General features: G+C 44.7%; 6 protein-coding genes across 6 annotated transcripts; 2 read left to right on the forward strand and 4 right to left on the reverse strand.

The window, feature by feature from the left end:
- The first annotated feature begins 697 nt into the window (after window positions 1–697).
- LOC117589813 (L-dopachrome tautomerase yellow-f2-like) lies at window positions 698–3596 on the forward strand. The gene is made up of 4 exons (XM_034282041.1): window positions 698–952; window positions 1020–1415; window positions 1953–2608; window positions 2666–3596. The coding sequence occupies exons 1-4, from the start codon at window positions 760–762 to the stop codon at window positions 2804–2806; spliced, it is 1386 nt and encodes a 461-aa protein (XP_034137932.1). The 5' UTR covers window positions 698–759; the 3' UTR covers window positions 2807–3596.
- On the reverse strand, window positions 2871–8477 carry LOC117589805 (bromodomain-containing protein 4). The gene is made up of 8 exons (XM_034282017.1): window positions 8083–8477; window positions 7796–8016; window positions 7113–7708; window positions 6995–7046; window positions 4383–5933; window positions 4188–4329; window positions 3971–4129; window positions 2871–3913 (listed from the first exon to the last, which is right to left on the reverse strand). The coding sequence occupies exons 1-8, from the start codon at window positions 8254–8256 to the stop codon at window positions 3698–3700; spliced, it is 3111 nt and encodes a 1036-aa protein (XP_034137908.1). The 5' UTR covers window positions 8257–8477; the 3' UTR covers window positions 2871–3697.
- On the forward strand, window positions 5991–7068 carry LOC117589821. Its single transcript, XM_034282052.1, has one exon. The coding sequence runs from the start codon at window positions 6006–6008 to the stop codon at window positions 6966–6968; it is 963 nt and encodes a 320-aa protein (XP_034137943.1). The 5' UTR covers window positions 5991–6005; the 3' UTR covers window positions 6969–7068.
- A 1684-nt stretch (window positions 8478–10161) lies between the features above and the next one.
- LOC117589824 (polyadenylate-binding protein-interacting protein 2) lies at window positions 10162–12856 on the reverse strand. The gene is made up of 4 exons (XM_034282056.1): window positions 12625–12856; window positions 10892–11043; window positions 10733–10833; window positions 10162–10666 (listed from the first exon to the last, which is right to left on the reverse strand). The coding sequence occupies exons 2-4, from the start codon at window positions 11033–11035 to the stop codon at window positions 10534–10536; spliced, it is 378 nt and encodes a 125-aa protein (XP_034137947.1). The 5' UTR covers window positions 11036–11043; window positions 12625–12856; the 3' UTR covers window positions 10162–10533.
- A 242-nt stretch (window positions 12857–13098) lies between these two features.
- LOC117589888 lies at window positions 13099–13815 on the reverse strand. The gene is made up of 2 exons (XM_034282159.1): window positions 13749–13815; window positions 13099–13692 (listed from the first exon to the last, which is right to left on the reverse strand). The coding sequence occupies exons 1-2, from the start codon at window positions 13782–13784 to the stop codon at window positions 13099–13101; spliced, it is 630 nt and encodes a 209-aa protein (XP_034138050.1). The 5' UTR covers window positions 13785–13815.
- Window positions 13816–14121: 306 nt separating this feature from the next.
- Window positions 14122–14858, reverse strand: LOC117589626. Its single transcript, XM_034281713.1, has 2 exons — window positions 14641–14858; window positions 14122–14496 (listed from the first exon to the last, which is right to left on the reverse strand). Exons 1-2 carry the CDS (start codon window positions 14653–14655, stop codon window positions 14146–14148), a joined length of 366 nt encoding a protein of 121 aa, XP_034137604.1. The 5' UTR covers window positions 14656–14858; the 3' UTR covers window positions 14122–14145.
- Window positions 14859–15510: the final 652 nt, after the last annotated feature.

Below are 15510 nucleotides of genomic sequence, written 5' to 3' on the forward strand. Positions count from 1 at the left end.
ATATTCGTAGTTAAAATATCCCCAAAAGTATATAATATACCCTTCTGCCTATTGTGCATGGTGCAGTATGACCGCCCATTTACCCTCTTACCGAAATCACTAACCAAATACTATATATTTACTATATACTATACTATTTGGTTAGTGCCGAAATATACCTATCCATTTTCCAAATATACCGGAAATATACTGTGGAAAATAACGAGCTTAGCCCCTCTCGATTTAAAAAGGTGAACCTCGTGAACCGTCATTGGCACACACCATTTCGAAATGGTTTTTGAACATAAAGAATGACTTGTCTTTTCACATGTTTAAAACTGTTTCTTTTCAGTATACAATAGTATACTATTTGATTAGTGCCCAAGGGTTACGTTCCCATTACGGTCACCCTGTATTTTGTCCAGTGTTGCAGTATGGCAGTCGAATGGGCCGGCGTTATCGATTCACCAGATTTGGCTCTCTCAGAATTTAAAATCAAATGTTGCGCCCCGTGGTTATCTGACTTCTAGTGGATTGAATTTCTCCCAAAGTCTGGTTAGCTCTCGCAGTTTCTAGAGCTGTTAGAATAAATATAAAACCGGTTTCATGGCTCTCAGAGCACACATCAAATACATTCTCTTATCAAATATTAAACTTTTGAGCTGGGCGCACGTAATTCGAAATATGGGAAATGGATGGAATCTCAGTCTCAGTTCTCAGCCAAGCAAGGCGGATGCTGGAGCTTAACGGTTAGTTGGTTTCACGGACTACAAACGAATTATGCTATCTTCACACTTACTCATCTGCCTAATCGGATTGCCGCAATTGTTTTTGATTGTGCAAGGCGATGGCATGATTGAGGTCTTCAAATGGAAGCAGATGGACTTTTACAATCGCGGAGATGGCCTTAACGTTGTTCCGGGCAATCAAGGCCACCAGGGCACCAGCAGGCCCGACAGGCCACTCAGTTCAGGTAGCGCTCAGATAACCCAAAACGAATGGAACAAAAAAAATTAATTTGTGTACTTTACATTTTCCAGCTCCGGTTGTGTTTCCAGGAAAGTATTCGCGTGGCAAACGTGAAAGTTTGACCTCCCGCGACAGCCCCCAGGGCGTTCGATCGCGCATTGGCAGCAACACTGATAACGCCGATGCTCCGTACATTCCCTATAACAACGTGCCAATGGGCGCAACCCATTACCGGGGACGCCTCTTCGTCACGATGCCCAGGCGGCGTGTCGGCATCCCGTCGACCTTGAACTACATCGACATGACGCGCGATGGCAGAGAACAAAGCCCCAAGCTGCACGCCTATCCAAATTTCTCGCTGAACCAGTTTAATGAGAGTTCGCAGAATCTGGTCTCGGTCTATCGGACCACCGTGGATGCCTGTCAGCGTTTATGGTTCATTGACACCGGCATGCTGGAGTACCCAAGTAAGTTCCAGGCCTCAATGGTTCGCATCCTGAAGTACGTTTTCGTTTCCAATTACTTAATCAGCTTTTGTGCTATGCCAAAAGCTCAATTATTGGTAGAAATTTGCATTGCATGAGGCAGACAGCCATATGTTAGGTTTGATACCTGCCTGACATTAGTAATTATAGAAGCGGGCGTCGTCACCTTACCTTGGTGTTGGTGCATTATTTATTGGAAATTATTTATATCCAGTGCGGTGGGACTGTTAGAAGGTGTTTAATGAGGCATTGTTTGCTATTATTAGTTGTTATGGGTAATATTTTACCTAAGGGAAGTTTATTTAGTTAACCATTTGGAATCGGGAATGGATAGAGAGAGGGTTGCTTGCCCTTAACTGCTATGCAGCCCTGGGAAAGAGTCAAGAGGGAATCTTATTAAGATCAATTTGGCTAGATAAATGATCCCATCTTCAGGGTTGACAGTTACTTGACACGACATGTAATTTGTTTTGTGTTAAATGCAAAACTTGTAAACGAAACAAAAATTATTCTCATCAGATAACCGCCAGCAGATACGGCGACCCAGCATCTGGATTGTTGACCTCAACACTGATCGTGTGCTCAAACGCTTCGAGATACCCGAGAGCCTTGTGGAGACTGGTCGCGGCCTGGCCAGTCTCACCATCGATGTGGAGCCCAACAAGTGTGGCGATGCTTTTGCCTACATTCCGGATCTGGTGTACCGCCGCCTGTACGTGTACCATCTGTCGGATGATCGCATTTGGGCCTTTGAGCACAACTACTTTAACTTTGATCCGCTGGCTGGCGATTTGGATATTGGCGGTCAGGTGTTCCGCTGGGACGATGGCATCTTCTCGACAACTTTGGGTCAGCGGCAGCCGGACGGCAGTCGCGATGTCTACTTCCATCCGATGGCCAGCACAAATGAGTTTGTGGTCTCCAGTCGTGTGCTGCAGCAGGAGTCGAATGCTGCACGCTCCGATCATGGCAATGATTTCCGTGTGCTAGGCAGCCGCGGTCCATCCACTCAGTCGACAATGCACGACTACGATCCGCGCACGGGTGTGATTTTCTTTGCAGAAATACAGCGGAATGGCGTGGGTTGCTGGAAGAGCAGCAAACCCTTCACGGTGGAGAACCATGGAACGGTTGACTCGAATGCCAGCGATATGATTTATCCCAGCGATTTGACGGTGGGAAGAGCTTTGTTGTCCTTGTTCCATTAAGTTTCATTTGTTTATTCATTTCAGATTGATGATGAGGGCACCATTTGGGTCATGTCCAACTCCATGCCCATCTTTATATACTCCACGCTGGACACGGATGTCTACAATTTCCGCATCTGGAAGCAGACCACCACAAAGGCAAAACGTGGCACGGTCTGTGAGTGAATGTGGAATTGCTTTAATGATATGTTACCCACTCCACTGGAAACGTATGTGTACATAATAATAATAATGATATAATATATAATATAATATAAAATAAATCAAAAAGCATTTACAACAAATACATGTACCGTTTAAAAATTGCCTAAAATTTGAGTACTCATTTTGTATCACATCTTAAAAGTTACGCAGATGTTTTATGCATGAAAGAAAACATTAAACAATCGAATCAATCAATTCAAAACAAACAAAATCAGAGGCACTCTAATATTGCATAAGGATACTAAGTTGCACAGGTTTTTCTCTAGTACTAGATTCTATATATATGTATGTATATAATATCTGGAATCTGAACCGAAAAGTATATCAAAATGATTAGCTTAAATACTGGGTGTAAATTTCTCTCATAATGTTGCATCCAAAAAACGTAATCGAGTTGTAAATTTTGGTAACTTTTCAAAGTGTCAGCTATGTATATATATAGTATATAGTCTATATATAACTATAAATGATCAATTTGTATATGATATATGTATATATATATATATGTGGTGTATATACGAGTTTATATAAAAATTTGCAAAAATATATATAGGTTTTCCTTTCGTTCTGTACTAAGTTTAGTCCTTTAAGTAGTCCTTTTTCATATCAAAATGTTTCTACATATACGAGGTTGACTATATAGTGGTAACGCGTTCAGCTTCCAATTGGAATGGTTTGGGTATAGGTGTTGGAATGATTACTGGCCCAGAGCTATACAATATACAATAAAAGTGATTCAAGTCTAACAGCATATAACAGTTTCGAGTTGCTTCTTAGCAGCTATACAAATATATCAAATCGCCCCACATTCTTGGACTTTTATATGCAATGACTGCACCAACGAGGCAGCAACTACTGCACTAGATAATCCTTATAGCCACGCAGCGACTTCAGCTGCTTCTTCAACTTGGTTATCAAATCCGAAGGCTGCACCAATATGGATATGTCGCGTCCCACCGAATTCAGGCGGTCGCGTATCTCCAGATCTTTGAAGAACAAATTCAGCGGCCGTCCATTGATCTCAGTGAGCATCCAAAAGGTCAGCGCATTGCCATCACACGATTGGGTCTGCAAGAGAGAAGAAATTAAGGCCTGCCCAAACCATAGCCAAAGGTTAGACCTTACCTTGGGCGGCAGTCCGTGACGCGCGGCCAAGCTGTTGGGCACCACATCCACAATCGTTGAGGTGTTGCCATCACGTATGAGTCCCAGGCACTGACCCTCGCGATCGCGGCGTATGGCATACGCACGACCAAAGGGAATGCGACGCAGCAGCACTTCGACCTGACAAATGAAGCTTAGAAAAAATACAACAAACCACGAGAGGAAAAGTCACACTCACAAATAGCGTATTGGTGTTCCTAATGATCTTATTGGCCTCTGTGGCGCTGCTGATGCTTACGCCTGCGATGGACAACAGCTGATCGCCGATGTGCAGAGCATTGTATAGCACCGGATGCTCTTTTTGCTTCCAACCCGCAATCCTGCAAGCAATGGCATATAATTTAGGTTTCCAAAATAAACGTTATCCACTCACCATACACCCCCGAAAGCTTCCACCCAGGCAATGGAGCCCACGCAATCCTTGCGCCTCAGATTCAGACGCACTCCACCTGGATGCATAATCTCGCGGCGCAGCTGCATCACCTGCTGTTCGCGCAGCGTTAGCCGCTTGTTGGGCGATTGCTGCTGATTACCCGCGCTATTCGGCTTCGTGCTAGCCGAGGCAGCACCCTGAGGCGGCGGTTGCATGCGAAAACCGCCACGCCCTGGTGTAAATTGCTCATTGTTGTTGGCATTTCGTTCGTTTCGTTGCGCGTTCGGCTGGGCACCTGCTGGCCCTGCATTACGCTGCAGCGGCGCCTGGGCATCTGATGTGGATGAGCTGCGCCTGCGCAGCTCTTGACTGTCGGCAGCTATGGCAGCGGCATTGTTACGATGTGCAGGCGGAGCTGCACTACCGCTGGAGCTGGGCGTTGCCTGCTGCTCAATGTTGTTGTTGGCCGCGCTCGTTGTTTTCGCTGACGGCTTGCTTCTGAGCGGCGTGTTGAGCATTTTTAGGTAATGAAAGTCGCGACGACTGGGCCGCGAACTAATGACCAGCTCGGTCAGGCCACGCGTCAGCTGTGGCATGGCACGGCCAGTGCTCGGTGCGGGCTGGGCCGCAGGCGAAGCAATGCGCCGACGCGGCAGTGCTGGACTGCCATTGGTAAGCGTGGGCTGACTTGGAGTTTGCGTTTGCACGTTTGAGCTGTTCGCTGCACGCTCTGTGTCCTGTGTCCTCGTTGGACTACTGCTGCTGCCGCTGCTGATGGGTATGCTGGAGGAGAGGAACACCTTCTCGTAGTGTACATTGCCGCTGATGATCGAGTCGCTGCTCTGTTCACTGTTGACGCTGATGTTCGTGATGCCCGAGGTGTTGGCGCTGAGTATTATCTTCTTGCTGAGCTTTGGCGTCGTCTGGGGCTTGGCGGGGACACTGGCGGTACTCCCACTTGGCGCTGGCGCTGCTATTGTAGTTGGAGATGGATAGCAAGTGCCGTACACCGCCACCGTGGTGGCCTCACCATCGCTCATCACCTTTACCTTGGTGGTGTTGGCATTGGCAGTCGCCGCCTGTGGGTTTGGGGCATTGGAAGCATTCTGTTTTACTGGAGTCGTGTAGGCATTACTGCTGCTGCTGCTGGGCTGTTGGCCCAGCACTTGAATGGTACTGGCATTGGACGGAATGATTTGTACGTTGCTTTTATATTCGTGTTGCGGTTGTGGTTGAGTTTGCTGCTGCAGCGGCTGTGGACGTTGCTGCTGCTGTTGCTTCTGTTTCTGATTCCCCTTCGTTTTGGCAGCGCCAACAACGTCAGGAAAGCGGAATATTTCAGCTATTATTGTGTTGTTTTTGGGCGGCAATTCGGGCGGTTGTTCCTGGCCATTACTTGGATTCGAGACTTGAATAATTGTGATGTTGTCCTGAGGTTCATCGCTGCCTGGAACGCTGTTGCTGGTCGCTTGAGACACGACGAGTGGCTTCCGTGGCTTTCTTTTCGATTTATCAGCAGCTCCAGCGGACATGGAACGTGATGTTTGGGGCCTGGAAAGGAAAACTTTTAGTCAAACGTCAAGTAAACTCGATGTAATATATTTTAAACACAAATCGAACGACATGGCGATCTCTGCGGAAAGGCTGGACGAGCTGTTCGTGGAGAAAGTGGTTGAAGTTGGCAAGATGATTGTTAAATTGCAGGGCAAGGATCACATCATACCCATCTGCAACCGCTGGCTTAACATCTTCCATCAGGCCTCGTCCGAGGAAAGATTCGAGCGGAATTGGCTGATGCTGCAGCTGCACTCGCAGCTGAAGAGGAAGAGCACCATTGGCTATCCCTTTACGGATCCCAGAAGCTATCAAATGAATTTTCGCGCACTGAAAGAGCGCTGCGAGCACAGGCCAAAGTCCCATAATGACAATTCCGAGACTTTGGCCAGAAAAAGGGTGAGCGCCACTTCGATTAGCCTAGGGGATGTGGACATAGAGGCGTGCAACCAGCAAATGTTGCAGCAAAACGCAGCCTTAAGCAGCGAGCTGAAGGAGCTGCAATTGATGGAGAAAAAACTGCTGCAGTCGAGGAAAAACTCTAAGAAAATGCACAAGGAGACGCTGGCTGAGGAAGGAGACATGCAAGTACTCGCCTTCTCCGCTACCACAGCGCTCAAACTGCTGTCCACCAAAGCAGATGCCAAAGTAAAGAGTCAATTCTTTAAAACACTCTTCAGTCCGTTGTGTCCTGACGAGAAGGCTGTCGAACAAGTGGAGCAGTTAGACACGTTGTTCGATGCGCTATTGCGTGGTCGCATCGTTGATTACAAACACCAACAGCGCAGCCTCGTGGTGCAGCAGGTTTGCACGGACTACGACAAGTTGTTGGCCGGTGCCAGGGAACATTATGGCAAGGTTATAGAACGAAAACTGGCTGCGCAGGAGAAGGAGCTGGCGCTGACCAGCTTGCGCTATTTGGAGGTGCTGCGCAAGCACTTTGTCATGAATTACACGGGCAACGACAGCACCAAGGAGGCGGTTCTGCAGTTCCTGCAGCAGAGCTGTCAGCAGATGTCGGAGGTACTATAAAAAGGGGCTGCTCCTGATCTTACTACCTGGGTATTAGTCGTTCACATTGCAGCATATGTTCCAGATTTAAGATTTGATCTGCAAGATGAAAATATATTTTTATTATTAAACAATTTTCCATTAAAGTCGAAGAATTTTGCTTACCCGCTGAGGCGCGCTGTGCTGTGGCTGCCACAACATCGACCCGCACGCCATTGTCCGTGAGGATGCAGGCCCTGCGCAGTAACGGGGACAAAAATTCATCATCCGACAGGTTCACGTCCGCATCACTGCTGCAGTTCAATTGCTGGGGGGACTCCTCCGTGGCTTCCTCCTGCTCCTGCCGATCGGGCACTGTCGTCGCCGTCTCGCTTATTTGCTCGCTGTAGGTGCTTATCGGATCGGAGAGCATGTTGAGCAGATGTTGGGTCAATGTGTTGGACATGGCTGTGGCTGGTGGCACTGCAGCTGCCGCAGTTGGAGCCACAGTGGTGGCAGGACTTGAGGCTGCCGGTTCACTCGCTGGCAGAAGATGTTGTGGCTGCTGCTGCGGTTGGTGTGCAGCCACCACACGCTCCACGCCCGGCACAAGGGCCGCCGGCACTGGCGGTGGCGGCGGCAGCGGTGATGTTGGATCCCGTGTGGGCAGCAAGGGGGCGCGCACTTCAGGTAACTTTGTGTAGAGGTTTTCACGCGGCGATAGAATTTTCATTTCGCGTAGCTTCGAACGCAGCGTTTCCACCCATTCTTGCATAATCTCCCTGTGAAACGAAACAACGAAACCGAAAGTGAATTGTGTGTTTGGGCAATAGCAATTAAATATTTTGCGTGTGGCAGGGGCAGCTTACCATGACACGGCATGAAAGCGCAACACTTCATTGCTAAGCGTTACAACAAATTCAAACTCGTGCGAATTGGGGATCAGGGCGTGCGATATGTGCAGCGTCTCCCGCAACGATACCGCCCACTCGGGCATGTGGCCGGCAGCCTGGCGCGGCTCTGCATATCCTTCGAGTAGCGCCTCCGTGTCATCGTGCACGCAGAATACCACCCAGCTACACTCGGATTTCTGCAAAAGACAAGGTCATTTCAGTAATTAATTGGTTCGGGGTGAAGCGGAGCCCCCGCGACCTACCTTGGGCCCAACGGTTAGCTTCTTCCCATCGGCCGTCAGTCTTTTCAACCACGTATTTTTGTGTATTTCGCGAAACTGAGCGCCACTAATGGCCCCGATGCCCGTGGCGACAGCGCTAACGCCCGACGGTGCAGGTGCGTTTGTGTTCGCAGGTGCTGCAGCAGCCGCAGCCATATCCCCAGACCCAGTCCTGGTCCTGTGGCAACGTTGCTCTCCTGTATACGATTGCTACAATGCAGGATAGTGGGTATCGGGTGCTCTATTTGCATGCCTTGGGCCTTTCGCTTGAATGAGTTTATTTCACATTTCACACACTATTAGTGCAAAATTAGCTGCATTTTCTTAGACAACGACAACAAAAAATCAACGAACGCCATGTTTGCAGCAGTGTGACCGCGGAATTATCGATAAAATATACCGACAGACCCTCAAAAATATACCTAAATATCCACTAATTTCCGACCAACCAATTTCGCTGTAGCGATTAAATTAAAAGAACAAATATATAAAATAATTTTCCTCGACTTTGAAATAAACCCAATTTTATTTTGAAAATAGCTATAGTTCCCGCTAGCAGCAACTTTAAAAAGTATCCCCCATCTGCCTATTGAAACACGCTAGATCTAGTGGAAAGAGCTAAGTTGGCAACACTGTAGACAAACAGTATGGCTTGAAAGAAAAAATACGATAAAAGAATGAAAAATTGCCTACTCAATTTAAAAATATACCAAGGAAAAAAATAATTATGCCCTATATGTACATATATATTTAAAAAGGTGAACAAATCAACTTAACCCGCGGAAAATAATGTGATGAATATGTTATATACGTGGCATATAATAAAATATCTACAATATTTAGTATCGGTATTTATATACTAGTTTTTACTAGTTTTACCTCGATAAATATTTTAGTCTGGAAGCACAGCCGGAAACAGCTGTGGGTAAAAAAAGTTGGTGGCGCGGGATTCAAATACACATTAATATATCTAACTTATTTGACGTCCCGATACTGAATTGTGCTACCATCACAAATAACATCATAACATTCAACAAAATGTTAATAATTTTATGCTATAATACTTCTTTTTATTGAGATTTTTAAAATCATTTTTGATATTTTTTTGTTTGTTTTTTTTTGTATCTTTATATCACACGTAACGTAAGTAATGTAGTAGATCTTTTGATGCTGTCTTAAATCTCTAGGTCTAAGCTGATTGAAAAAATAGTAATTCATCTTTCTCTACATGCCAAAAACGGAATTTAACGACATTAAAAACAATCTGTTTTTTACATACTTTTGTGCATTTGCTCTGTGTGGGGCAGGGGACGACAAACGAGCTGAACAATAATTTTGACATGCAAAAAATTGCAAAATTGTTGTTCCGCAGCTGTTGCCATTTCGTTTTTCGTTTCATTCGATTAACACTAAGGTAAATTATTTATATCTATGCATGTAAGTTGTATAAAGAGGCTTTTAAACATTAGTATCTCAATTCTCAATTCGTTTTAGTCACTAAATTATAGTCGTAATTTACAAGTATGATGTACTGCGAGAGTCCGAATTCATTCATTTGCATTTCACTTAGGCGTAGAATGTACAACGAGTTAACAATGTTTTAGGTTGGGTTACTTTTTAAACACACAAAAATGGTCAAACTTAAAGCAAGTGTAGAAAGTTTAGTGTAGGGCAGGGAAGGTTGGTAGTAAGTTACAAATAAAGTGTAAACTAAAATTAAAGTCTTTGCAATGAAATTTCATTTAAACGGCTTGACGGGTAGTTTGGGCTGCAAATTTCGAGTCTTGCTTGTTGCTTACACTTTCCGTTAGCTGCAAATTGGCGTAGTTAAGTTAGTTTTAGTGTTAGTCGTAGTTGGCTTGGCATTCGGTAGAAATTTGCAACCGCACAATATGTCGCGTGTAAAAAGTCATTTGTTTTCGTTTTGTACGTTAATACCAGCTCCATCGCCATCTCCAGCTCCGTCTACTCCCGGGCAAACAATTCGTGTTTAACTCTAATTACGATGTACAATGATGTACGCGGCATAGTTGTTAGTCGGTTGGTTACATGCTGTGTTTGGTTGGTTTTTTTTCTCGTTTTTGTTTCTTTCAACGTTTTGTATTTTTTTTTCAGTGGCTTCTTTTGTGTAGTTTTATAATTGATTTCAGAAATGTTATTCGTTTGCATTTCGGTCGCCAGCTTTTGGTCAGAACCATCTTATTTGTTTACGGCTATGCGTATCTGTTTCTTTATGGCCAAGTCCGCACCAGAATCATGGCATGGACTAATGGTAGGTCGAGTTTTTTCTTGCAAAGGATTTACAGATTTTTCTTAGGATTTTTGCGAATCGACTGGTGCGCTTGCTGCAGCGCCTGCCGAGTGAGGTCCACGTGTTATGGGGCGTGTGGGATTTGTTGCGAGTCTGGTGGTGGTCGGGCTGGCTGGCTGGGCTTACGAGGCGGCGGGCAAGTCCAATATGTGACTACGCGGTACAAATTCATCGGCCATGGGATTTAAAACTGACTTTTCCACATCGCACTGACTTTTAGGCAGAGCGGAAAGTGCCGTATTCTGCTCCTCCGTTCTGCAGGGCGACAAAACATAAAGATTAAAACATATAATCAATGGCTGGATGGTTGCCTCTACTCACTTTGCCTTCTCCCACTCGTTGAGCTGCTCTTCCAGCTCGTCCTCCATCATGGCCTCGATACATTCCTGCATAATTTCCTCCTCCTCTAGCCTTTGAAGTTCCTATAAAATAAGGAAAGCTTGAAGAAAACGAACTTTAAATATGATGTTTGCTGCTTACGTTCTTGTCGAACTCCTCCTCGTTCTCCATCCACATATACTCGGAAAAATCTGGTTCATCGTCAAAGTCCGATAGGGACTCGTCGTCGTCTATCACATAAATGATTTGCTCCGACCAGTCCACAGATGGTACTTTTAACAACATGATGATTCCTGTGAGCGGAGAGACTTACTAATTATTGAACAAATTAAGATAATTTAATGCGTTTTATATAAATCTATTGATCTGGTTTGGCTTTTATTCTATGGGTATTTATGTACATATTCTACCGGCAAGCAGCTCGACCAGTTGTTGTCTTTTCTAGAACCGGTCCCCCTTGGCAGGGCATAAACAAACCCCAACCCATCCAATAAGATATTTTTACACATACCACAAAAACCGTATGTGTGCATGTATTTGATTATATTTTCTCTTTTCTTTTTGCGCATTTTTTTTGTTTGTTTGAAAAATGTTCGAAAACAAAATGAATCAGCTCAAAGTACAAGAGCACAAGAGAGAGAGAGAGAAAGAGAACGACACAGATAAGGATAACAGTGCATTATCACATCCCAGTCGGCAAACGTATTAAACATTTTACGACAGTATATAAGTACCGTTATTGTTATCAGTTGGTTTGGTTTGTGCCAATTCAAAGTATGAACCTCATGAAAAAACGCAATAAGTTAGCGGCGATCGTCATCGACTACGAATATTCGGTTCGGGGCGCCAATTGTGTTTGTTTGGCTGCCCGTGTGTACGTGTGCGTGTTCGTGTACGTGCCAATGTGTGCGAGAGAGTCGGAGGTGAGGCCATTCAGCTATTTTACCGCCAAATATAGATTAGGTTAACTAACTGGCAGCTATTTGGTAATATTAATTAAATTATACACTCCCATTCCTTTGTTTGATTTCTTAGGACACTTCAGTATGGCCACTTTGAACAGTATGGAGAAAAGTTAACATTGATTTTCTTGTTCGGTTCCGGTCGTTTCTGGTTCCTAGCTATTTCTAGAATTTCAGCAGGTCAACACTGACCAGGCCATCGTTGTGTACGTGCTCGCTCACTCACACACACTCAACACTCTCGCGATTGTAGAATTCAGCTTGTTGTGGCTCGGCATTTTTTAAATAAAATTGCGAAAATTAAAATGTATTTGCACAGAAAATTTCGTGCATAAAACACAAAGGTGGTAAACCGTCACGCATACATATACATGGATACAAGCACTTTAATATACAGTGATATCCATATATGTATGTATGCATGTATTGTGTGCTTGTGAATGTTATTGAATGAACCTCCCTCAACCCGGGCCAACAACAACAATGTTAATAAAACAACACGAAGCGCTCAAGGTAGCAAGCGCTTAAATATTCGAGTGAAGAATTAATATACTTCGGTTATTGTAATTGCGCCGAAATTAAAAAAGCTGCTTTACACGCACTTGCACGTACACACTGTAGGCTATCTGCCTAGAGTCGCCTTCCCCCCTCTCGACATAGCTTAGTAGGAGATGTTGACGACTCTGACCGTTTTTATTGATTTGTCAAGAAGCAGTTTAGAGTAAACGACAGCCCAGTGTCACGGAAGTGCTGTACGAATTGAATCAGGAAGCGAGCGTATGTATTCTTATTTCCGCCTTTCTTTCCCCCCTCAGCACAAAAAAAAAAAAAACAGCTATGTCCAGAAGAAACTAGTGGCCTATGCTTTGTCAGTGAACTGCTCCGGCTGATGGCCAGTGATGGTGTACTCACTTGTATATGCTGGAGGAGCACTTGATTGCCAAACAAAAAATTTAGGTGTCACGGCGCCTTGTTGCTTGTGTTGATGTTTCACTGAGAATTTTGCGTTGTAAAGGGGAAAGCTCAATTTACTGTAGCATCGAGATAGAATTCACACAAAAATTTTGATAATCTTTTGCGAAACGTATTCCAGTGAGTGCTGTGCGGGAACACAACACAGGCTCATGAGCGTTTGTTAGCAAACAAAATTCGAAAAATTAAAACAACTCACAAACTTTGTAAAGCAAGTTAGGGATCAGTGTGGCCGCGGATTTATTGACAAAATATACCGCTCGTCCCTCAGAAATATACCGAAGTTTTCTTTATTCTTGCAGAATAAACCGTATATATGCTGAGAAAAAAATGGAAGTTAACCCACTTCTTAAATTCAAGAACGCAAAATAATGATAACATTTTTTTATTTTATTATTTATTGAGATTAATCAATTAATCCACTTCCTTGGAGCACTGGATTTTATTTTTGAACTTTGATTCAAGAGTGCTCACTAAATCGGTTAGGGCGTTGAGCCCAAAGTGCCCCGAATTTGAATATTGATTAAATTTATCGAAGAATTCGTGCTCGCTGGCCACAGTTGCCTCGCTCAGGCTGCTCTTCATTCGGTTTGCCGCGTCGACTGTACGCTGGCTGATGGCATGAATTGCAGTGAACAAGGACAAATGCATCTCAAGGTAGTGCGACTCGAACACATGATCCTTTGCCCACTGCTGAGCCACAGTATCGTTCTGCAGAATCAACTTCATCTGTTCCCTGTCGACGCCGAACTTCCTTTGCCACAAGCTTAGCGATGTGTTCTTTTCGCGGATACGATTATTTAAATAATCAGCAAATTCGTTTGGGAAATTTTGTTCAGCCTGGGATATAAAGACCATGTTGATGCCCATGATAACACCAAAGAGTTCCATTCGAGTTTCCTCGAAAGATTTTAGAAATTTGCACAAATGATTCTTGTCCGATTCCGGCAATGGGACGCCAACAGCCACAGTTGGTGCTGGATCACTGGGTGCGGCTTTGGCCAGGCTCTGCAGATCAATTATTTTGCTGAAACTAGTTTATTTTTCATAGTTAAAGTACTTACCAGTAGGGCCAGGGCTATAAACACACGGCACTGCATCTTGAAATGTTGCAAATGGAACTGCAATTTCACGATCGTGCCAGCAAGTTTTTATACTCTGGCAATTATCGCCGATCTCTAAAAATAGTTGCGACCGGCGGGTTCATCCAACTAAACGCAGTTGGGACAGAGATAATTCCTAAGAAAATACAAGAAGGAAAGACGTGCAAAACATTTCTCATTAATTGTTGAGCTGATACGAGCTGCTGTGGCTGACATTGACAGCTTCAAGAACTTGATATGCACTTTATTTGGCTGATGTTAATGATTATTACACTTTATTTGAAACATAAAGTCACAAAGCCAAAGCTCTGTTATAACTGAATGTTCTGCGTATTGCTAGACAATTTTTTGATAAATTTCACTTTCTGGTTTCACCTTCCTCGGCGCAGCCCATATCGGCCTTGTACAAAATTTGATTGATCTGGAACTGAACCATATGCTTGGTGCGTGTGGAATAATGCCCAAACTTGTTGCCCAGATATTGTAGAAAGTAGGCGTCTTCTACAGACGCGTTCGTGCACGCTCCGATTGCTGAAGAGGAGGCAGTCGTTGCATCCGAAGGTGTGCTCCTCATTGACGAGGTCGCTGAAGTCACCGGCGATGTCTGGTTAAGTGCCTGTGAGAAGCTCATCTCATCGGCATCGATCAGTTCATCGTCTGAGAGCTCCACTATATCAACTACATCTGGATCCTCCGGCTTCTGGCTACTAGATTGGTCCTCAGCCACGTCGCCCGTTTCCATGGCGCAGCTTATTACCATTGCCGCATCTAAACTTAGATCCGATTTGCTTGGACTTCGAATTAAGTGCTCCCCATTCTCCGGTAAAGGATCTCGCACCATCCGATCCGGTATGTGCCGTGGGTCCATAACCTCTGCCGGGATCCCGCTGTCTGGTGGGCGTGGCAAAACGAGTTCCGGATGCACCAGCTGGTAATGCCGCTTGATACTGCTCTGGAAGCCGGAGAAGGTCTCACCACAAAGAAAGCAGCGGCAGCAATTGTTAGCGGGGTATACTACCACCAAGTTGGTCACGTTAACGGTGCGCGGACGTCCCGCTATGAAGTTCTAAAAATAAACGAGAAGGTTTACAAGGTTCACAACGTTTATACCCGGCACTCAGTATGACATCTGCACCTTAGCGGTGTTTTGTCAAATTTTAAAGCAGACTCGCGGCAGAGGCAAAGGCAGCGCCCGCACACAACAAAAACGAGAAGGGACGTGTGAGACGCTTTTTACGCGTCACAACTTTTATACCCGGCACTCAGGACTACATCTAGATGTAGAAGACATCGCCAACCACTAGATATCGTTCACATTAAAGGACACGTAGTAAAAGCCTACTAAATAAAATGCATCAAACAAATTGGATCAGTTAATATTTTCCAATTTATGAGATATTTATAACAGCAATAAAATTTGTACATTCTTGGACCAATAGGTTTCACAGCAAATTTTTCGAAAGTGGCGCCATCTATGAAAATTTCTTGTGCGCAACTTTGATGGTCCAATGGTCTGCACATTCTGTGCAATAATGACCGATAGGTTTCACAGCAAATTTTTCGAAAGTGGCGCCATCTAGCGTTGAAAACCGAGTCTTGGTGGAGGGCATAGGCAAGGGCCGAGTGAAGCAGAAGCAGAGTGTGAATGAGAGAATGTGAAAGGAACAACAAAAGCTGCTGGACAGGGTGGGTTCACTGAAAATGGAAAATCTGATAGATATGG

This window comes from Drosophila guanche, unplaced genomic scaffold, assembly GCF_900245975.1.
Source record: "Drosophila guanche unplaced genomic scaffold, DGUA_6, whole genome shotgun sequence".
Classification (NCBI taxonomy): Eukaryota; Metazoa; Arthropoda; class Insecta; order Diptera; family Drosophilidae; genus Drosophila; species Drosophila guanche.